The sequence below is a fragment of the Carlito syrichta genome, unplaced genomic scaffold (genome assembly GCF_000164805.1).
Source record: "Carlito syrichta isolate Samal-C Ts95f unplaced genomic scaffold, Tarsius_syrichta-2.0.1 Scaffold313310, whole genome shotgun sequence".
Taxonomy (NCBI): Eukaryota; Metazoa; Chordata; class Mammalia; order Primates; family Tarsiidae; genus Carlito; species Carlito syrichta.
The window spans coordinates 82,119-105,442 of NW_007257406.1; the positions used below are offsets into that span (position 1 = coordinate 82,119).

Sequence of the window (23,324 nt, forward strand, 5' to 3'; positions counted from 1 at the left end):
CTGTTTTAAACAACCAGCTCTGGCATGAATGAGTCGAGAACTAACTAATCGCTGAAAGAACGGCACCAAGTCATTCATATGGGATTCACACCCATGACCCAAATACCTCCAACTAGACTCGGTCTCCGACATTGGGGATCACATTTCAACATAAGATTTGGCGGGTACAAAGATCCAAACTATATCAATCTGATTTACACTTTATTTTATTTTTCTATTTAGGTTTATGATTGATTTACATTTTAAAGGGATCATAGGGCTGCTCTCAGAATTGACTGTAAAGGATCAATGTAGAAAAAAGGAGATAATTTGGGAGACTATTGTGTTCATGCAGCTGAGCGATGGTAGTGGTTTGGATGTATAAAGAGCTTAGATTCTGGTGCCTTGTATTCAGTAAGTTTTCACTGTTCACATTATTTAAATTCTGGATGATCAAGTTGGCTTTTGGTCTGAATGTTTAAAAATATGTAAATACTGTATTTTTAATTTTTAAGAAATATTTATTTTATGATTGCTTCTTTTTCATACTAGAATGCTATTTCATATGTTTGAAATATTTTCAGAAATTATCTTTTCTTCTATTTCCTGAATCATCTCTTTCTTCCAGAATTGGTTATTCTGTTCATCATGATCCTTTCATGTTATTGATTTTCTGCAAATGTCTGGTAATCACTGTTTTCTGTTCACATTTTTTTTTGGTAAAGTGAATATGTTGATTAGCTTAGAGATAATTAGAATGATTTTGCTTCCAATATTTTATTTTGAAAATTTACAAAGATACAGAAAATTAAAAGAATAGTACAGGGAACACATGGGTCTCCACTGCCTAGATGCTACTGCTAACATTTTACTATATACTTGCTTTATCACTTATCCATCTATCTATTTATCCCTCTATCTAGTTATTAATTTGTCTTCAAAAAATGCATTTCAAGTCCGGGTATAGTGGCTCATGCTTGTAATCCCAGTATCTTGAGAGGCTGAAGCAGGAGAATCACTTGAGACCAGGAATTTGAGACCGGCCTGGGCAACAAAGTGAGACCCAATCTCTACCAAAAATACAAACAAATTAGCTGGGCATAGTGGCAGACACCTGTGGTGCAAGCTACTCAGGAGGTTGAAGCAAGATTGCCTGAGCACAGAATTTTGAAGCTGCAGTGAGTCATGATCATGCCATTGCACTCCAGCCTGGGCAACAAAGTAAGACTCCAATTCAAAAAGAAAATACATTTCAAAGCAAATTGTGACATTGATTTTTCATGTAGCTGCATAAGTGGAGGTATGTTTTCTGAACAGAAGAAAATAATGAGGGTCTGAGTCAGTGGACTAGGCTTTTCAGTAGCCACAATTCCCTTTAGGACATAGGGGTAGAAAATAGATAGGTAAACTGGAGTCTCCCATGTCAGTCAGAAGGGTTTTATTCTCATGAAGGACAATGTCTTTTTTGGTCTTCCTTTCCTTTATATCTTTTTCGGTGGCACAGTATAACCTCAAGTTCTGCTCTGCAACATTTTTCTCTTATATCCTGTATTTGTTAAGATGTTAAAATCTGGCTGTTTGTGACAGAACACCCCAAATAGCAGCAGCTTAAACAAGATAGAATTTTATTTCTCATGAATGTAGATACCCCAGGCTAGTTTTATGGCCCCACAATTATCAACGGTCCAGATGTCTACTTTTTAGTTTTTCTGGTCAAGCTCAATATATGCCATCTACATCTGGTCCAAAGTGGCTGCCCCAGCTCCAGTCATAGACTCACATTCTAGTCAGTGGGAAGAGGAAAAATGCCCTTTAAGAATTCCGAAGAAGTTGCTAACACCACTTTTGTTTATGACTTACTGGTCACTACAGACATGCATTGCTTAACAACGGAGATAAGGTCTGAGAAATGCATAAATATGCAATTTTGCCATGGTGTGAACACCATAGAGAGTACTTACACAAACCCAGATAGCATAGCCTACTACTCACCTTGTATAGCCTATGGCTCCCAGGTTACAAACCAGTACAGCATGTGACTGTACTGAATACTGTAGGAAATCACAACAGTAAGTATGTGTGTATCTAAACATACCTAAACATAGAGAAGGTGCAATGAAAATACAGTATTATTAATATAATCTTATGGGACTACTGTAGTATATGTGATCTGTTGTTGACTGAACTGTTGTTATATAGTACATTACTGTATTTAGGATATGCAATCACATATATCTACCATGCTGCTAAGTAAATGGGAAATATGATTGATTCTGGATGACTATGTGCTTCACTAAACAAAAAGAAACATGGATAGTGGGGATACAACTAGCAGTCTTTGCTTTAGGCCTCTACACTCACATTATTTCCCAGAAGATATTTCCCACGCAGATTGCCATTTCTATCTGGAGTCATTCTCAGCATGTTAGCCTGGGGCAAAGAGTCTACCAACACTACATCTAAGCCCAAAGTAGTTGTTTCTGTTCAGTTGACCGTCTTGAACCAGATGTCTCTCCAGGTGATTTTCAAAGTGCTGTGGAGTGGCTGCAGGGACTTGGTAAGAAAGCAATTTATACTGTGTAAATAACCTTCTTAACCTTTATTTCAGCTTATATTTTGGGTTTCCTGGAGTAAGAATTCATCTGAAGAAAGCCTTACCCCGCCCCCTCTGCATTACCCTCCTTCTGCCTTTCCTCTCTGCAGTCCTAGATCCACTGTGGACTCCAGGGACAGTTCTACTGCAGTGACCACTGACTTCATTCCTGTTGTTACTCTGAAGACTTCCCACCAAGTCAACAGATACCTGCATAAAGCGAAAGCTTGTCCAGCCTTCTTTATTCCATTGGCTTCAAAGATAACCAATTCAGCACATAGATGTTATTGCCTAAGGCAAAACATCTCCAACCTATGTAATTCTTATCTAGATCTTGTTTACCAGGCCAGAGACAAACACAATACCCAGTACAACACAATTCAGTTGTATAGAAATGTTGCTTTTTATAATATTTCATTATTTTTGTTGATGGTAGATTTTAAAAAAAATTCTTACTTTTACCAATTAAAGCTAATCATCTTCTTCCTGTTTAAAATTGTGTTCTCCCAAATGTTTATTCAATACAAGGACTAAATTCTTAATCAGGAATATGTATTACCTGACCCTTCACCCCTTTCTACATCTTCCTTCCCAAGACAGTATTAGGTGGAGGGGAAACAAGTATCCTCATAGAGATGGGACAAGAGGCCTCTGTCCATGTGTTGTCCTCTAGGTTGCTGCTGAACTTAATTGAGATCATTTTCCTCTTGCTCTTTATTGGGAATCTTACAATAGTGTCCACTGAAATGTGAGTTGATCTGTCTCATTTGGTCATTCTTCTAATATTCTTCGGTCTAGCAACACTGCCATTTGCCTCGAAATATGAGGTCATTTTCATCTATGATCTTTTTCTCATAACCCAAGTCCCCAAAAAGCCCATTAATGGAATATTTTCAACAATACATTTCAATTGTTTTCAAGGCATATTATGGCTCTAAAATGAAACAGGTAATTCTTTAAGAATACTAATTAATACAGCTCATTATTTCTGATACCAAACAGTAACAAGAAAAGAGTGCAAAATACTGAGCATGAGAAAGTTTATTTGCCAAAATAGAGAAGTTGTGTTCTTATGGGGAAAAAAATAGAAGTTGACCCCTACTATGGTTTAAATATGTCCCCCAAAATTCATGTGTAGGAAACTCAATTGCAGCTGTAACAGTATTAAGAGGTATGGATTTGAGGAAGTGATCAGGTCATGAGGTTGCTCCATCATGAATGGATTTCATAATTGTGGAAGTGGGTTAGTTACTACAGGGATGGGTTCCTCATACAATGGACAAGTTAAGCCCAATTTCTTGTCTCTTTGTATCAGATGCTTGTGTCCACCCTCTGCCCTTCCACCATAGGATAACTCTTGTCAGTTTCCAGTATCATGCTCTTGGATTCCCCAACCTCCAGAACCATGAGCCAAACACATTTCTTTTCTTTATAAATTACCTAATCTATAGCATTCGGATATAGCAACAGAAAACAAGCTAAGACAGTGCTTTACCTCATATCATATACAAAAAGTTCAAGATGAATCATAGACCTAAATGTAAATGGTAAATCAGTAAAGCTTCTGGGGGAAAAAAAACAAAATAATACTTTTAAAACTTTGAGATAGGCAGAAATTCCTTAAATAGGATACAAAAAGTATGAGCCATAAGAGAAAAGATTGATAAACTTGACTTCACAAAAACTTAACTTTCCTGGCCTGTTTCATGAGCTGGGGCCAGGGCGATCAGGGCATGATATTTGCAGTGTACCTAACTCCAAAGACACTATTCCATGAGGGCAGGCAAGGCCAAAGAAGGGAACTCCCGCCTCTTGACTGCACTTTCCGGGGGCTTAGCTTCAGCAACAGGTAGTTGGGAGCAGGGTGAGAAATGCTGAAGTGCTGCCCTTCCCAGGAAGAAAGTCCTCCAACTGGAGCTACAGAATAGAGAAACTTGTGGTCATGGCTGTAGTGATCTGGAGTGAAGTCTCCAACTCACTGAGCTGGGAGTACAGAGAGAGGAAGTGATTCTCATTCAAATTCCATAAACTTTCATCTTTCTTACCAAAATTTTTTTTAACTTTTAAATTTCTTATTTCAAAATTGTGGGGTACAATTCAGGGTTAGGTATACAAATATTCATTGTGTAGGTACCTTTGTTGATGAGGTGTGTCCCCACTTCTACTCTTAAAAAATTTGTGTAGATTTTTCTTAAATAGATATTTCCTCATTTGTTGTTTTCTTTTAGGACTATTTCCAGAGTCTTTAAATGGTTGTATTTTTAAAACTTTTTTTGTGTCCCAGTTTCATTGGGGAATGAGTCAGTGGAGCTACCACATTGTCATAATGGAAGATAGAATGACTTGATTTTAATCAATGTAATTTGGTAAAGGTGATGGAGAAACATAATTAAATGCATATGTTTATGTTACATAAGATTGGAACATTGATCTTACAAGGAGATTCTCTCCCTTGTTGACTTTGAGGAAGTAAGGGACCATTTTGAGGAGACTCACATGGCAAGAACTCACAGTGTAGTCTCTGACCAACAGCTGGCAAGAAACAGAAGCCACCAATCTAGTTGTCTACAAAATAATGAACCTTGTCAACAACCACATGAACTTGGGAGATGGATCCTTCCCCAGTTGAGCCTCAGATGCAATCATAGCTCTGACTGATACCTTCTTTTCAGTTTTGTGAGACCCTAATCAGAAAACCACTTGAGCCATGCTCAGACACTTGATACTCAGAGACTATGAGGTAATAAATATATGTTGTTTTAAGCCGCTAAGTTCTGGTAATGTTGTTATGCAGCAACATATAGCTAAAATGGATCTTTATTCATGCAAATGATTTTATATTTTGAGGGGGAAAAGGTTATACAAGGTATTATACTCTTTAAATACTGAAGAAACAAGAATATACAATTTTACTAATGATGCTGTTGAAAACATTTCTTGAAAACAAAACAGATAGGTCTCATCATTGAATGTAATAATAATCAATGCCAAATACACTGGTTTCAGAGTTTTCTGTTAAAATTCAAGCATTTTCTGGTATCATACTAGAAATACTTATCACTGGAGAGTTCACCTAAATCTGTTTTTTGTCTTAAATTGTAGTAAAAAACATTGCAACATAACATTTACCATCCTAACCATATTTTACACTTATATATTTGTTTAGATACAACTATGCATTTATATATATGTGTGTGTGTATACATATATATATATTAGATGAGTAATATATATTACTGTTTTCCACTTTCGGTTTTCAATTTTTTTTTACTCAAGCTCTTTAAAGATATCTCCAACACAGAGTTTTAACTTTACAAAAATTTAATATTGATATATAATATGTTGCATATTTATGGGGTTTTTTTTTACACGCACAGAATATGTAATAATCAAGTCAGGGTATTTGGAGTTCCCATCGCCTTGAGTATTTATCATTACTATGTGTTGGAAACAATTTAAATCCTCTCTTCTTCTTCTAACTATTTTGAAATATACAATACATTGTTGCTAGCTATAGTCACCTTATTCTGCTATCAAACATTAGAGCTAATACCGTCTGTCTAATTGTGTGTTTGTACTTGTTGACCAACCTGTCTTCATCCCACCTCCCACTCACATATCCTTCTCATTCTTTGGTATCTATCATTTTACTCTGTACCTACATGTAGTCAACTTTTTTAGCTCTCATATTTGAGTAAGAACATACAATACTTTGTCTTTCTGGGCCTGGTTTATTTCACTTAACAAAATGAGGTCCGGTTTCATCATGTAGCTGAAAAAGATTTTACTCTTTTTTAGCCAAATAGTATTCCATTGTTTGTATATACAATATTTTCATTATTCATTCATTCATTGGCACTTAGGTTGATTTCATATCTTGGCTACTGTAAATAATGTAAGTGCATGAAAGTGCAGATCTCCTTTTGTTATACTGATTTATTTTCTTTTGCATAAATACCTAGTAGTAGGATTTCTGGATCATATAGTAGTTCTGTATTTTGAGAAATACGATTTTTTATAGTGGTTATACTAATTTACATTCCCACTGACAGTGTATAAGGATTCCCCTTTCTTCTTACCCTAGCCAGCTTCTATTATTTGTGCGTGTGTGCGTGTGTGTCTTTTTAATAATGGCCATTCTAACTTGGGTAAGAGGATATCTCACTGTGGTTTTGATTTAAATTTCCCTGATGATTAGTTACATTCATTTTTTCATATACCTGTTGTATGTCTTCTTTTGAGAAATCTCTATTCACATCCTTTGCTTACTTTTTTTTTTTTTTTGAGTTGGAGTCTCACTGCATTGTGCAGGCTGGAATGCAGTGGCATGCACACGGCTACCCCAGGGTCGACATGTTGGGCTCAGGAGATCCTTCTGCCTCAGTCTTCCAAGCAGCCGGAACTATAGGCTCATGCTGCCACACCTGGCTAATTTTTAAATTTATTGTAGGGATGAGGTCTTGCCAAGTTGCCCAGGCTGTTTGCGAACCTGTGGGCTCAGGCAATCCCCTCACCTCAGCCTCCCAAAGTGCTGGAATTACAGGCTTGAGTCACTGCGCCTGGCCCTTTGCTTAGTTTTTAATGGAATTATTTGGTTTGTTTTTGGTTTTTTTTACTGTTGAGTTCCTTGTGGACTCTGGATGTTAATCCCTTGCCAGATGAATAGTTTGCAAATATTTTCTCTCTCTTTTCTTTTTTTGAGTTGGAGTCTCACTCTGTCGCTCAGACTGGAGTGCAGTGGCCACTCCTGGCCACCGCAGCCTTGACCTGCTGGGCTCCAGAGATCCTTCCACCTCAGCCTTCCAAGTAGCTGGAACTACAGGCGCGTGCTACCACTCCTGGCTAATTTTTGATTTATTGTAGAGATGAGGGCTCGCCAAGTTGCCTAGGCGGGTCTCGAACCCACGGGCTCAGGCAATCCACTTACCTCAGCCTCCCAAAGTGCGGGATTACAGGCTGAGCCACCGAGCCCGGCTCAAATATTTTCTCTTACTCAGCAGGTTGTCTCTTCACTCTGTTTTCGTTGCTGTGCAAAAGCCTTTTAGTTTAATATAGTTCAATTTATCTATTTTTTGTTTTTGTCTCCTGTGCTTTAGAGATCTTATCCATAAAATCTTTGCCTAGACCAATGTCCTGAAGTGTTTTACTAATACCTACGTTGTCTTCTAGTAGTTTTATAATTTCGTGCTTTACATTTGTGTCTTTAATCCATCTTGAGAGAATTTTTTATATGGTGAGAGATAGGGGTCCAGTTTTATTCTTCTGCACATTGATATCCAGTTTTCCAGCACAATTTATTGGAGAGGGTGTCCTTTCCCCATTGCAAGTTCTTGGTGCCTTTGTTAAAAAGGAGTTAGCTGTAAATATATGGATTTATTTCTGGGTTCTCTATTCTGTTCCATTTGTCTGTGTGTCTGTTTTTAAATCAATATCATGCTATCTTGGTTACTATATCATTGTAGTATTTTGAAGTCAGGTAATCTGATTCTCCCAGCTTTGTTATTTGTGCTCAGCATTACTTTGGCTTTCAGCCTCTTTTTTCCCCCCTGCTTTTATGTTCCATATGAATTTTAGGACTTTTTCTATTTCTTTGTAGAATGATGTTGGTATTTTGATAGGGATTGCATTAAATCTGCAAGTTGCTTTGAGCAATATGATCCCTTTAATTATGTTAATTCTTCTGATTCATGAGCATGATGTGTCTACCTAATTGTGTCTTTGTCAAATTCTTTTATCAGTTTTTTGTTATTTTTCTTGCAGAAGTTTTTTATCTCAGTAGTTAAATTTATTTCTAGTTATTTATTTTTTGATAGCTACTGGTAATGGCTTTGTTTTCTTTATTTCTTTCTCAACTATTTCATTATTGGTGTATAAAAAATACAAATTATTGTATGTTGATTTTGTATCCTGCAACTTTAATGACTTTATTTTTATTTTTTGAGTTAGAGACTCACTCCATCGCCCAGGCTGGAGTGCAGTGGGATGCTCATGGCCACCCCATCGTCGACCTGATGGGCTCAGATGTTCCTTCTGCCTCAACCTTCCAAGTAGCAGGAACTACAGGCACACACCACACCTGGCTAATTTTTTGATTAATTGTAGAGATGAGGTCTCACCAAGTTGCCCAGGCTGTTCTTGAACCTGTGGGCTCAAGCAATCCCAGTTGTATCCCAGTATCCCAGTTGTAATGTTTCCTTTTTAATTTTTGATTTTATTTATTTAGGTCTTTTCTTTTTTGCATGGTTAGTCTATTAATTTTATTTTTTCAAAAAACCAACTTTCATTTTGTTGATACTTTGTATTTTTTAGGTTCTATTTTGTTTAGTTCTTCTCTAATTTGTATTATATTTCCTTCTACGAATTTTGGATTTGGCTTGCTCTTGCTTTTCTACTTTCTCCTGGTACATTGTTAGATTGTTTGGAATCTTTCTACTTTTTTGATGTAGGCATTTACTGTTACAAAGTTGCCTCTTAGAACTGTTTTTGATGTATCATGTAGGTTTTGGTATGCTGTGTTTCAGTTTTCATATGTTTCACAACATTTTAAAACTTCTCCTAAATTTCTTCCTTGACACGGTCGTTCAGGAGCATATTGTTTATTTTACATGTGCAGTTTCCCAAGTTTCCAAGTTTCTCTTGTTACTAGTTCCTAGTTTTATTCTATTGTTATCTGAGAAAATGCCTGCTATGATTAAAATTTTTACAAATTTGTCAAGAATTTTTCTGTGTTCCTATACATGCTCTATGCTGGAGAATGTTCCATGTGTTGATGAGAGGAATATGTATTCTCTAGCTGTGGGAGGAAATGGTCTTTAAATGTCTGTAAAATCCACTTGGAATAATATTTAGTTAATTTTTTGTTAATTTTCTGTCTAGGTCAGTGGTCCCCAACCTTTTTGGCATCAGGGACCAGTTTCGTGGAAGACAATTTCTCCATGGCCCAAGCAGGAGGTAAGGAGGATTGTTTCAGGATGATTCAGGTGCGTTACATTTATTCTGCACTTTATTTCTATTATTATTACATTGTAATATATAAGGAAATAACAATATAACTCACTATAATGCAGAATCAGGGGGAGTCCTGAGTTTGTTTTCCTGCAACTAGATGGTCTCATCTGGGGGTTATGGGAGACAGTGACACCTAAAGTGTGTTGCTTATGTCAAGTCTACTCCATAATCTTGTTTTGGTTGCTGTCACTGCAGAAAACCCTGCTTCACAAAGACAAGATGTCAGAAATCAGGCTTTTCAGTGCTGTTCTGACAGGAGGCAAAGCTCAGGTGGTAATGCAAGTGGTGGAGAGCAGCTGTAAATACAGATGAAGTCTTGCTTGCTCACCTACCCCTGATCTCTTCTGTGCAGCCCAGTTCCTAACAGGCCACAGACCAGGGGTTGGGGACCCCTGGTCTAGTTGATCTGTATAATGCTGTGAGTGAGGTGTTGAATGCCCTACTGTTATTGTATTTCAATCTAGCTCTAATAATATTTACTTTATATATCTGGGTGTTCTAGTGTTGGGTATATATATATTTAGAATCGTAGTTTCATGCTTAATTAATTGCCTTGTTATTATATAATGACCTTCTTTGTCCTTTTCATTGTTGTTGACTTAAAGTCTGTTTTATCTAATATAAGTATGCTACTTCTGCTAACTGTTGGTTTCCAATTGCATAGGATATCTTTTTTCATCCCTTTAATTCCATATGTGTCTTTATAGGCTAGATGAGTTTCCTATAGGCAGAATATAGTTAGCTCATGTTTTTGCAAAACTCTATTCAGCCAGTCTACATCTTTTAAGTGGATAGTTTAGTCCATTTACATTCAAGGTTATTATTGATATGAGGCAGCTTGCTCCTATAATTATATTAATAGATTCCTGGTTGTTTTGTGCATCCATTATTCCTTTTTTCCCTCACTTATTGTTTATAATTGTGGTTTGATAGTTTTCTATATTGGTATCATTTGAGTCCTTTCTCTTTTTTTGTTTGTGTGCTTACTCTGTCAATGGATTTTATATTTTGTGTATTTTCATGTTAATAGGTATCATTGTTTTATTTCTGGGTTAGACTCCCCTAAGAATTTCTTTTGGGGCCAGTGTAGTGATGAATTCCCTCAGTATTTGCTTGTCTGCAAAATACTTTATTTCTCCTTCATTTATGAAGGTTAATTTTGCTGAGTATAGTATCCTTGACTGGAATATTTTTCTTTCAGCACTTTGAAAGTATCATCTAATTCTCTCTTGTTCTGTAAGGTTTCTGCTTAGAAATCCACTGTTCGTCTGATAGGGTTTCCCTTATAAGTGATTAGACACTTTTCTCTTGTTGTTATAGAATCATTTCTCTGACTTTTGACATTTTGGCTATGATGTACTGTAAAGAAGACCTTTTTGAATTTCAATTATTAGGGGATCTATGGGATTCCTGGAATTTTTCTTTTAATTAATATGTCATTAAATAGGTTTTCTAATTCTTTCATTTTCTCCTTGCCCTGTGGAGCACAAGATATTTAAACATTTGGTCACTTTTTGGTGTCTTACCTGTCACGTAGGCTTTGCTCATTCTTTTTAGTTCTCTTATTTTTATTTTTGTCTTACTTAGTTCAAAACACCTGTCTTTAAGTTCTGAAATTCTTGTTTTCTCTAGTTTATCGTTTAAGCTTTTACATATATTTTGTATTTCATTCAATGAATTCTTCAGTTCAAGAATCTCCATTTAATTCTTTTAAAATATTTATTTCTTTGTTGAACTTCTCATCATAGCCTGAATGTTTTTCTGATTTCTTTGTAATGTTTTTCAGTATTCTATTGTATTTTACTAAGTTTCTTTAAAATCAATATTTTGAATTATTTTTCTGAGATTTTATAAATTCCTTTTTACTGGAATCTTTTGCTAGAGAGTTATTAGGTTCATTTGGAGATATCATATTTCCTTACTTTTTCATGTTTCTCGTGTTTTTACACAGATGTCTGCACTTCAAGTGTAATAGTCACTTCTTCCAATTTTTTGAATTTGCTTTCTTAGTAGAAGACTTTTTCCTGAAGATGTGGTGTTGGTTATGTAGGCTCTTTGGCTTTGATTCTGGATATTTACAGTAATGTAACCGCTGTATGATTTCTTCAGATATAAATAGGGTTAGTGGTATCTGTGATTTCCTCAGTGGCTTTGGGAGCATTCGTTAGTAGAAGCTGTGGTGGAGTTTACCACGGGATGGTAGGTCAGGTGGGCTAATCTTTGAGACTAATGTTGGCAGCAGTGGGCTGCATGTCCCTTCCCTTGGACCTCAAGGTGGTGTATGCTGACATCATTATTGTTTCTAGACAGGTTGATTCTTGAACTTCCAAATGACCTTCTTGATTGCCGGGAATGACAGAAGTGGGCTGGGTGAGTGGGCAGGTTCTTGTGATTCTGGATAGTAGCTATAACATGGGTGATGGCAGTAGCTATGGCAGGACATGTTTCTGGGTCCTGAGTGGTCTTCACTGATGTTGGTGGTGATAGCAACAGGTTGTGTGGCCAGTCCCCTCCCTTACTAGTGGTATTTGTGGGTGGTTGCCAGCTGTGATGATTGTGGCAGGTTGGGTGGGCCCAACCTAAGGCCCCTGGGGGGAAGTGCTCAGGTGTCAATGGTGGTGGGGTGGACTGGGCTGGGTGATCTCCAGACCTGGGATGCTTGTTTACTGGGGTGCAGGGCAAAGCTAGATCAAGCAGCCTTGTTCTTAGGTCCCCTGGTGGTGTATCCAAGCTCTGGTTGTGGTAGGTAAGCATGTGGTGATCCTCAGCCTGATGGCTGAATGCTCAGGCAGGAGCAGCAGTGGTTGTGCTGCTACTGGGAATGGCAGGGTTGGTTTCAGTATTAGCAGCCATAGGCAAGCAGCTAAGGGTGGGGTCCTCAGTTGCACACTGGCTCTGGTGTCAGCAGGCTGCAGAAACAACAGCCACAGGCAGTGGAGTTTGTCTTTAGGGTACATAAAATTGTGAGGTTGCCCCTCTGCTGCAAGGGGTGATGGGAGGGTTACTGCTGGTGGCTTGCTCTTCAGCCCCAGTGGTGGATGCTGCTGGGAACAGCAGCCATAGGCAGGTTAGCATTTGCTAAAGTAGTCCCTTTCATGGGAGGGGCAGGGTCACTGCTGGCCACTTCTGCTTTGGCCTGGGCAGAGACAGCAGCTGGCAATAACAGTGGCTGCATGCGGGTAGTCTTTTGTCACTACTTCCCCTTGGTTAGGAGGTGTGGTGTTGTTGCTGCCTCAGCTGTGCAGCAGTGGTTGTAGGTGAGAAATTTCCATGGTCCCAGAGATATGGAGATCCAGTGCTGCTGGGTGCCAGAGCAGGATGTCGTCTGGTAGAGGGTCATGGTCTTAACATGGCATCACACTTTAACTGCTTAGGACTTAGGGAGAGCTCCCTTTCTGGACTGAAGCCCTTGCTCAGTCTCCAAGCAGCTCATTATGTTGGTTTCAGGACCCACATGGGTCAAAGGGCTCTCCCATGGGCTAAGTTGGCAGGAGGCCATAGTGAAAATGTGTATTGCTGGGGTCTCTCACTTACCCTTTTACCACACTGGGGAGTCCCTCTTGGTTTCTAGCCAATCCTGGCTGAGCAGGCTGCCTCACTTACCCTTCCTTCCTTGCTTTAGATGTTTTCTGTCACTTCTCTGCTGAATTCCAGTGTTCTCAGATAATTTGTTTGAATGGTTATCTACTTGCTATGCTGGTTCTTCTTTGTGGAAGAGGTGCATACCAAATGTGTCTAGTCAGCCATCTTGAAGGAACTCCCTCAGCAGTCTTCTTAACTATGTTTAAGTAACAGTTTAGTTAAGTGTATTCTCTTTGTTGTGAAGAGATCTCCAGAACTTTGTCATCTTACAAATCTAAAACTCTATACCCATTAAACAATCACTGTTCCATTCATGTAACTGGAATCATACTATATTAGTCTTTTAAGTGACTGGCTCAATACAATGTCCCTAAGGTTCATTCATGTAGCACATGACAGAATTTCCATCCTTTTTAAGGTTGAATATAGACTTTTTTTTTTTTTACAATGAAATATTTCAACTACAAAGAAACTTATTTAAAAATTTAAAAGATTTTTTTTATAGTTAGAAATGCTATTTACAAACTACTTGAAGCTCTCTTTGGCCCGGGAATATATGAACTGGGGTGATAGGATGTTATGAGTAAGTATATGTAGTTTGACAAAACAAGTGGTTTCTTTTTTCCATCCATTGGCTGACAGTTCTATAATAGTGTTTGGTAGAGATGACAAAAATATTGGATATCTGAAATATATAATATTATTTGTAATTTATTTAAAAAATTAATTCATACTGTTTTCACATAGAAACTGCTAAGCCAATAATAAAATATATTTTTTTATTATATATAATTACAGAAAATACAGTTAAATAGAACACAGAAGGAAGATAACATTTTATAGGAAGATAATATTTTTGTAATAGGCATATGGGGAGATATAAACTGTTAAGTTTCATTCCTGTTAACTTATACAAATGCAAAATAAATGTGAGAAACAACTGTTTTGAAATACCATGTCTTTTCACACTTTAAAAATCATATTAAGTATAAAATCAAAATGATCTGAATAATCAATGACTTATCATTTCACATTCTCAATTATAAACATTTTCCATTATGGCTATAGTAATTTCACCAAACAAATATAAGAGAATTCAACTGTAAGTTTTCTTTCTCTACTACCTTTCTCTTCTTCTAAACTCATTCCATTCTCCCTTACTATACTTCTTTTCTTTAAAAAGGCAGTCACAGAAAATATTTTTCTGGAAGGACCTAAATTACTTCCCAGGATTAGTATAGAAATACACAGACTCAATAAAAAATAACTTTAAAAGATGACCCTTCACCCAAATGTGAAATTCTATAACTCCATTAGATTGTTGTATTTGGTTTATTAGGTCAATTTATTTTGACTTTCCATCTTAGTATCTAGTCGAATAAATCAGTTATGCAGATTTAGTACATACGCCACCACTTAGCTGAAGGAATAAAGTCAACTGTTGCTTTATGTTGATTGTTATAGTAACTGTTTATAGCTGTTTAGTAACTATTTATAGCTGATATTAGATGGGATGTCCAGCGCTCATAAATTTTTCTTACATTAAAAAAATGATCTGCATAATAGAATATAAATTATTTCAACAAAATCTTAAAACATTTGGTTCACGATTATACTGGCCAACTGAAGTACATTTCTAAAAACTCAAATGTTTTATTTGGCAAGCAGCTGTCTACATGGTCATCTGTGTTTTTATTTAAGGAAAAAATATAAGCGATTTCCTAAGGTGGCCTCCTCTGCACCCCAAGCTTTTACTGTTTGAAAAATGCATGAGTACTTTCCCCTGGAAATCATATAGTCTACACATATTTTATAATCATCACAGAATGTAGGAGTATGGACAATTTATTATATATCTGAGAACATCAGAAAACATGATGTTTGATGTCATATGGTCTAAAATAGCCCATGATGCAAGGCTTCCACCAGATGTCCTTGGACTGTTTGACAGTCTAATTGTCTTTGTTGTCTTCTTTCAATGGCAGCCACGTATTCAGCTCTGCTCATTAACTGCCCACTCAATGAATAACACTGTGGTTGGTACATGGGGAATTACAAAGGGAGACTTCATATTATATTGTAAGGCCTTCAAGGTCTTTATAATCTAATATCGGGCACTAATTGGAAGGATATAATAAATATCTATTATTGTCTTTGGCAGAGAGAGTGCTGGAACATGTCTTGTTTCCTTATTGTGTGTGTCAATGTAATGGAAATAAAAGAAGTAACAGACATTATAGATAAGGAGCTTTAAAGGAGAGATTACTGGAATGAGTTCTGAGCAAAATTATGAGAGAAAGGTGGTTTTTGGTTGGGAAAAATAGTAAACATGCGGCCTGAACCAAGAGGATGGCATGCGATTGTCTGGATATGGAGTCATTTGGTATAGGACCTGAATGCATATGAGCAGAAGTTTGAATATGATTTAGGAGGAGGATAGAAAACCACTACAAGCAAGCAGAGACATGACTAAAGTTATAGATCAGGAGAATGCCTTGGTTGTGATTAAGATAAATTGATGAGGAAGAGTTTATATGGGAAGGAAGACTGGTACAGTGGTGGGCATTAAAGGCAATTAAGACAGGGACTTGGGCTACAGCTATTAAATTAAATTGAAATTTTCAGATGACCCTCGGGGGGCTATGTGCCTCTACTCAACATCCAAATGTTGCATTAAAATATTCTTAGAAAAAATATTTCCAACTTTTTTTTTTGCTTGTTGTCATAGATACTTCAAGACTGAAAGGAGAAAAAAAATAATTCAAAGGGAACACGAGATGGCAGCAGTTATATCATATACAGAGAAAGATTGGAGAAATAAAAGCATTTGAAAATATTTTTTAAATAAAAAATATGCAGCACCTTATTCTTTATGTGCTGTATTCCTTTTCAGCACGGAGATTACCCAGTCATTGGTTTCATGCTTCACAGCACATCTGAGCTTCATTCTGACTATAGTAAAATTCTTACTCCATTACATGTGATTGTTTCCTAAAATAAAGCTGGAGTTGTTTTCTGCAGATTACTCTTCCTCTGTGTTATCTGAGGCAGAAGAGTTCTCTGTGGTGCAAATTCGTTTTAAATGTTCCAGCATTGCTTTTTCTTCCTCTTCTAGTGTTTCATCCTTTCTCATTTCCCACCTAAAAGAAAAATCACATCTTAGCATTTTTGTAACTTTCACATTACAGGTCAACACCCAGTTATTCACGGCTTGAATATGTCATCATTGGTTTCTTGAGGTATCTGTTTCTTCTTGTTTATTCTTCACTGTCTGCCTCTCAGGCAACACAATTCATTGGCACTGCATCTGCAGCATGAGCCAGGAGAGTGGGATAGGAGAAGAGAGTCAAAGCAGCTCCACTCCAGGATAAGGTTATTTTATTTTATTTTATTTTATTTAGGGAAAGGGTCTTGCTCTGTCAGCCAGGATGGAGTGCAGTGGTACGATCACAGCTCACTGCAGCCTCCAACTTCTGGGCTCAAGTCATCCTCTGCTTCAGCCTCCTGAGTACTGAGTAGCTGGGACTACAGGCATACGCCACAAAGCCCAGCCAATTTTTAAATTTTTCTTAGAGAGGGAGTCTTGCTTTGTTACCTAGGTTGGTCTGCCTTGGCCTCCCAAAGTGCTGGGATTACAGGTGTGAGCCACAGTGTTGGGTCCCAAGGATAACGTTTTTTAAAGTATTTTGTTTTAAATGCAGTTTCTGTATTTCCTAGATTTAAAACATGTATATGACCTATGAAAATACACACACATATAAATAAAATCTAGAATTAGTAACTACTAAGCAAATATTTTTCATAGTATTTTTCCCTCACTGCTGAACATATCAGTAGCTTTAAGTTGCAGGGAGGTTTGCCAGGAAGATCTTAGCAGAAAGAACATCAAGCTAAATTGGATAAACCTTAAGGGCAGGTCAGTCTATTCTTGGAAACAAGATCAGATTTGAAGCAATCAAGTTAAATCACCCAAGAAAAGTGGCAAATAGTTAGCAAGCTTCCAAAGAACATTTACTAAAAAAAAAAGGATTAAAGACTCTCTAATTCTGAGTGATTAGAAGATACAGAACAGAATGTTAGAATCTAGAACTATATACATATGTACATAATCTTGCAAATAAGTATTATCACAATAACCCAAGCATGCTTAGTGCTCCCTCTCTCATATGTGTCACCTCCTCAGGACTGGCCAGGGTAGACTGAGCCCAGCACTCCAACAGTTTCTTTTTCCTTTCCTCACTCTTATTTCCACCACTCCCTAAGCCATCCACCATGATATGCTGTCACAAAAGGATTTTAAAACCAAAATACCTCCAAAAAGACCCTCTTCTCTAAAGGCTTCAGCGGGATAGGACTCTGAACCACAAACAAGCAACTGAATGTCCTCTAGAAACCACCTACCGTATTATGATCAGAACTCCTGGTTAACAAATAGCCTGGCACGCTTGAGGAAGAAGGCATGGGTTCAGGGTGGAGTTTTCTGGTTTTGTTGGAGGGATGAAAAGAAAGCACAGACACAACATTTTCCATAAAGACCTTGTATTGGGATGCCTGTTCTCACACAGGGTTCCATATTGGGTTGCTGGGGTTCAAATTGTCGTAAGAGAGGAGGAGGAGGAGGAGGGAAAGTATGGAGTGAAGGGAGAGGATGTTCTGATCTATGACACTTGGTTTTAACTTGTATTTCTGCTTTACCCTCTGCCTATGACTCTCCTCACCTCCTAGCCTCAACATTGTCTGGATCTAAAAATTACTATTTCTGGCTGCCTTAGTTTCTCTATATGTTTGAAGTTAGGTCATTGATCTAACAGGTTTTAATAACAACTTGAAGAATAAATAGAATTTTCACTGCCACACTGTTCAAAGCCATATCCTAAGGGAATATACCCCTAAAACCATCATTTTGGGATTTACAATTTAGCCTGCAAGGTTTTCTTACACTGCTTTCATGGAATTTTAATGATAAAAAGCTCCCATTACTCATATTATATGGGTAGACTTGGGTGTCATGAAGATTCATGTTAAACTGAGTTCCTCTGAGCAGGAAAATAAATAATAGCAAATAACTATATAGCACTAACTATGGGTTAAACACAATTTTAAACACTTGACATAATAGTCTTCAAATTCTCAATACAAAATGTTGTTATTCCCATTCTACAGATTAGTAAACCGAGGCACCGAATATTAAAGTCACTTGCCTGAGTATCTTTAGATTTGAACTCAGAGAATTAGGTTCTGGAGTTCAAAGAATTAGGCTTGTAAATGCAGTAACAACTATGGTTTTAAAACCATTTTACAGCTATCATACATTGCTGTTAGAAAATAAATATTTCACTTTCTGAAAAAATATTGCCCAAATTGTGCTAGAAAATAAATAAAAGAACTATCTAAGGATCATACAAGCTTAAAAGAAATCCAAACATAAGAAATTAGGCTTACCATTTTTTCCTCCCATGTAAAGGTGCTAATATTATCCAAGTAAGTGAATTATTTTCTGAATGTCAACATAATAAAATATGGAATATGCACATAAATATTTTGATCATTGTCTCTATGTGTGAAAATTAAAAGTACAGTCTCGGTGCTTCATTAAAAATCTGTATAATTAATGTAATTTAAATGAATTGTATACATAATAGAATCCATGATAGGGATTTTTGAAGCTTCATGACAATTATAGGCACTTCACAGTATAATTGAGCTGTTAGTAATTAATGACATTAGGCAAAGTTATTTACCTACGACAACCTTATTATATTTGCTTTGTGCTTATTAAGAAGAAATCATTTCATAAGAGGATAAGAAATGGTGACAAAGACGAATGAAAAAATGATATTAGAACTACATTTTTCCTAATAATTTTCCTCTTATTGAATAAAACCATTAGAGATTTAAAATGTGTGTTTATCACAAACATTGCTATACTTCATATCTATAAGTTCTTAGGAGAAGTTCATTTCTAATTCCAACATGGCTTTAGTTTTGGGGTTTTTGTTTATTTTAATACACTGCGAAAACAAGTCAATTCTTTCAACAAACTATTGGAAGATAAAATAATTTACCAATTTGTTAAACACAATTGAATGAACAATCTGCTCAAAATCTTTACCCCTAGTTTATAGCTCATATTTCATATGGTGGTGGAAACACATCCCGACAGAAACCAGAAAATGTTGAAATGAGTTGTTTTAGTCTGTAATGTGTTGCTACAAAGACATACCTGACACTGGGTAATTTATAAAGAAACAAGTCTATTTGGCTCACAGTTCTGCATAGTGCTGGCATCTTCTTGGTTTCTGGTGAGGAAGCTTATAATCATGGTGAAACGCAAGAGGAACCAACGTGTCACATGGCAGGAACAAGAGTAACAGAGAGAGAAAGTGGTGCCAGCCTCTTTTAAACAATCAGTTATTTCGTGAACTGATAGAGCAAGAATTCATTTATGATCAGGAGAACACCCCCAACCATTCACGAGGGTTCCACCCCTATGATCTGATAACCTCCCACTAGGCCCCACCTCCAACAATTGGCTCTCACATTTCAACAAGAGATCTGGAGGGAACAACCATCCCAACTATATCATCAGTGTATTCTAGTCCTCCCTGAAAAACATTATGAGGTGATTATTGTTTTGTTTTTCCTATTTTTGGTAGCCTGCCCTTTCGCACCATTGCTCAATTCCACATCTGCCTACCATGGTAAAGAATTACAACCTGGTTCCTACTACAGCTGGTGGCAATGACTATGCTGTATCTTTGACCCTAATGAGCAGCAAATCTCATGAGACCACGCTGATCTGTACTGTACTATTAGCTGTCTTCTGGAATGGGCTTTATCTCTATGGCTTCTAGGTGATTAGATGTTGGGGCTTAACCTATCCTTAACTATGTGTCCCTTTTCCTATCCAAACACAACAGGGACTCTAAAACCTGGGCTGAGATTGAAACCAGTCCAACTTCCTCACAGAACTGTTATTTATGTTTTTCTTTAATAAATATAGAAAATGTCTTTCCTGGTCTTAAAATTTGAAAAGTACATTTGCCTTATCTAAGTCCCTTCCTCAGGAGACCAACCTTTAGGCAAGTGACTGAAATTCACCAGACCACAGCATCCAGACAATGAGATATCAGATCCCTCACTCAACATGTTTGCTTTCTTACCACACCCAAATTGCTGTCTTACATTTCCTCCTCCACTATAAAAACCACTAGTTTCAGTTGGCTGGGAGATAAATCTGAGGCTAAATCTTCGTTCTCCTCAGATGATATCACCTAATAAAAAGCCTTCTTCCCTGTCAATACTTGCTGTCTAAGCAACTGATTTTCTGGGCAGTAAGCAAAAGTATCTCAACTGAAACCTTGGCATTTTGGTAAAAGATATTCTAACAGTATCTTTGCTCCATAACACCACTCTGATCAATTTGTTTGTTCTTAGCCTTGGTGCATCTTCCTGGATTTACACATGTATTCATACCGGAATCAGAGGTATCTGCCTACTACTTCGTGTGTTCTGTCAATATTAACTTACATTATAGAGCTTTTCCATGTACCAGACCATGGCCTAAGAAATGTCTGTTTCTGTTCAGCAACTTTTGATATATGGTACCTACAACAGAACTTGAGGTGTGCAAAATAAAAACAATCACAGATCAGTGAGTAATTGTTCTAGTGATCAGTTTTATAGAATATAATATTTGGAGGAGTGTTTCATGGATAGCTGTGTGTCACAGCCAACCAGAAGAGTCACTCTTGAGTGTCACTCTTGGGCATGTATGGTTAAGCATATGGTGTACTCCTGGTAGTGGTATGTTCAGGCTGTCACATAAGCAAGTTCTGTAGGGAGGAGCAACAATACCAGATGGATGAGGGGGACCAGAGTGTGGAGTATGAGAAGTTCTCTGAGATAGATGTTTACTAAACCTTCTATTAGGAGAAAAACATTTAAAATAGGTGAAATCAATACTGTTCTGAATAGGAGCATAGGTCCTTTGGGGTTGAATCAAAATTTACCACTTACAAGTTTAATTCCCTCAGACAAGTTTCTTAACTTCTATGTGCCCTGGAGTTCTCATCTATAAATAGGGACACACTGGAACATGGGCTCTTCATTTGTTTGTGTATTATCTATGACTGATTTCACTCAACGAGGTCAGAGGTTAGTAGTTGCAATTGAGATAAACTGATACTGTATGTCCTGCAAAGTCTAAGATATTAACTATTTGGACTTTGACAGAGAGAGTTTGCCAACCCTGTGGAGAAATGTGGAGGCCATTTTTGGCTGAGATTCACTGTCTAGAGAGTGCATCTACTAGGACCCAGGCAACAGAGATGGCAACATCTTTAATATGCAACAATTCCACACAATTGTCTTACCAAAATGACAGCAAGTTTCTATCCATGCTGAGAAACATTTGTTTTAGAATCTCCAAATAATATTGAATAGTAGTGGGGATACCAAGAATCTCTATCTAATTCTTGATTTCAGTTGAAATGTTTAGTGCTTCACTGCCTAGAATACTATATGCTGAAGAGTGGGGGTTTGGTAGTCAGGGGGCAGGATTTAAATCCCTTATAAACTGTGTGGCCTTGGGCAAACGAGAAAAAACTGTGACTCAGTTTCCTTATCTGTAAAATGGAAATAGTAATAATAGTGCCTGCTTCACAGAGTTGCAGTAAAGATGACATGACTAAGCACACTTAAGACATAAAATGATTGATTTGTAGCAAGCAACCAATGAATAATAGTGATTATTATCATTATTTGGTACATAGGTTAAGGCTGCAAATATGAGGAATCTTAATTGTGGTGGGTTAAACAAATAGAAGGTTATTTTTCTCAAATAACATGAATTCAGAAGTGGGTGACTTCTGGCATGGGTTAAGAAGCTTAACAACAGGGCTGATAACTCTGTGTTTCTCATGTCCTTTATCTCATGGTCCTAAGATGGTGGTTGCAGCTTCAGCCATCACATCTTTGTTCTGAGGCATGAAGAAGGAGGAGGGCGGCACCTGTCTCATTTTCTCAGGGTATCAAGATCCTCCCAGAAGACATTGGAGCCATATTGTCTATGCTTGAATCCTGTATCTCCTTCTTACTAGCTGTGTGCTACTGAAAAATTTTCTTAACCTCTCTGTGCATCAGTTTTCTCATATGCAAAAAGGAGATGCTAGCAGGATACATCCTAATGCATTGTTGTAAAGAGTAGCTGAGCGATAAATTTCAAGAGCTTCATAAAATGTTGCCCTTATTTTATGAGATTCCACTTGTATCAAGTGGTTTCCTTAGAGCTCCTACCTTGATGCTCTTCCTCCTGCTCTGTCTCTCACACATTATTTTTTCTGACAAATTCTTCCCTATAAATATGCAGGTACAATGAAGTGGCTAAGTGTTACAATGTTTTCACTCGGTGCTCAGTTAAACATATTTGCCACTGTGTTGTCATTCCCTCCTGTCTTCCAGGAGGAAGATGTTTCCTGCAAGTCTGCTCTGTTCAGCCTAGCGTGGCCAGGGTGGTTTTTGTTTCCCTATCATTACTTTGCTGTATTTTTCAAATACAGACTATAATGACAGCATTTGATCATAGTATTGGCATTTCTCCTGAAACACCAATAAAATATTCAAATAGAAAAATGTAACTTGAAATAAACCTCTTGTTTAATGTTATTATTAAACATTTATGTAGCGCTTTATATTTATAAGGTATTTTAAAATTATATATTAGTTAATTGTGCTGTTAAACAGCATTAACCATCTGGCCAAATCAATGATTTCAAATTATTCTACCAGTTGGTAGCTGAAGAGTGGAAACGATTATTAGATTTTATTCTTCTAAAAAATATAATTTTTTCTGTTGTTCTCGCCTCTATACTGCACAGTGCAGACTGGCTTCCGAGGAAGGTTCTGATCAGAGGGGAAAATAACATCTCTGCTCTCTCATTTCTGCTGTTCTGTACATGTAGACTTTTCTCAGGATCAACCTTAGACCATCTTCTCTTCTCCCTGAGAAAGCCCCACACCTCCCCCCCATAACTAACTGTAATTCATCTCTGTCTCAAGTTGCAATTCTGTATCTTTAAACTTCATTTTTGTGAGAAGCTCTCTAAATTTTTTTTTTTTTTTTTTTTTTTTTTGAGTTGGAGTCTCACTCTGTCGCCCAGAC

General features: G+C 37.1%; 1 protein-coding gene across 1 annotated transcript in view; it reads right to left on the reverse strand.

The window, feature by feature from the left end:
- Positions 1-15,138: 15,138 nt before the first annotated feature.
- LOC103272822 (uncharacterized protein KIAA0825-like) overlaps positions 15,139-23,324 on the reverse strand; it is a 234,398-nt gene continuing 226,212 nt past the window's right edge. Inside the window, exon 5 of the mRNA XM_021718695.1 lies at positions 15,139-16,302. Within this exon, the coding sequence (XP_021574370.1) occupies positions 16,185-16,302 (118 nt within the window). The 3' untranslated portion in view covers positions 15,139-16,184. The remainder of the gene's footprint in view (positions 16,303-23,324) is intronic.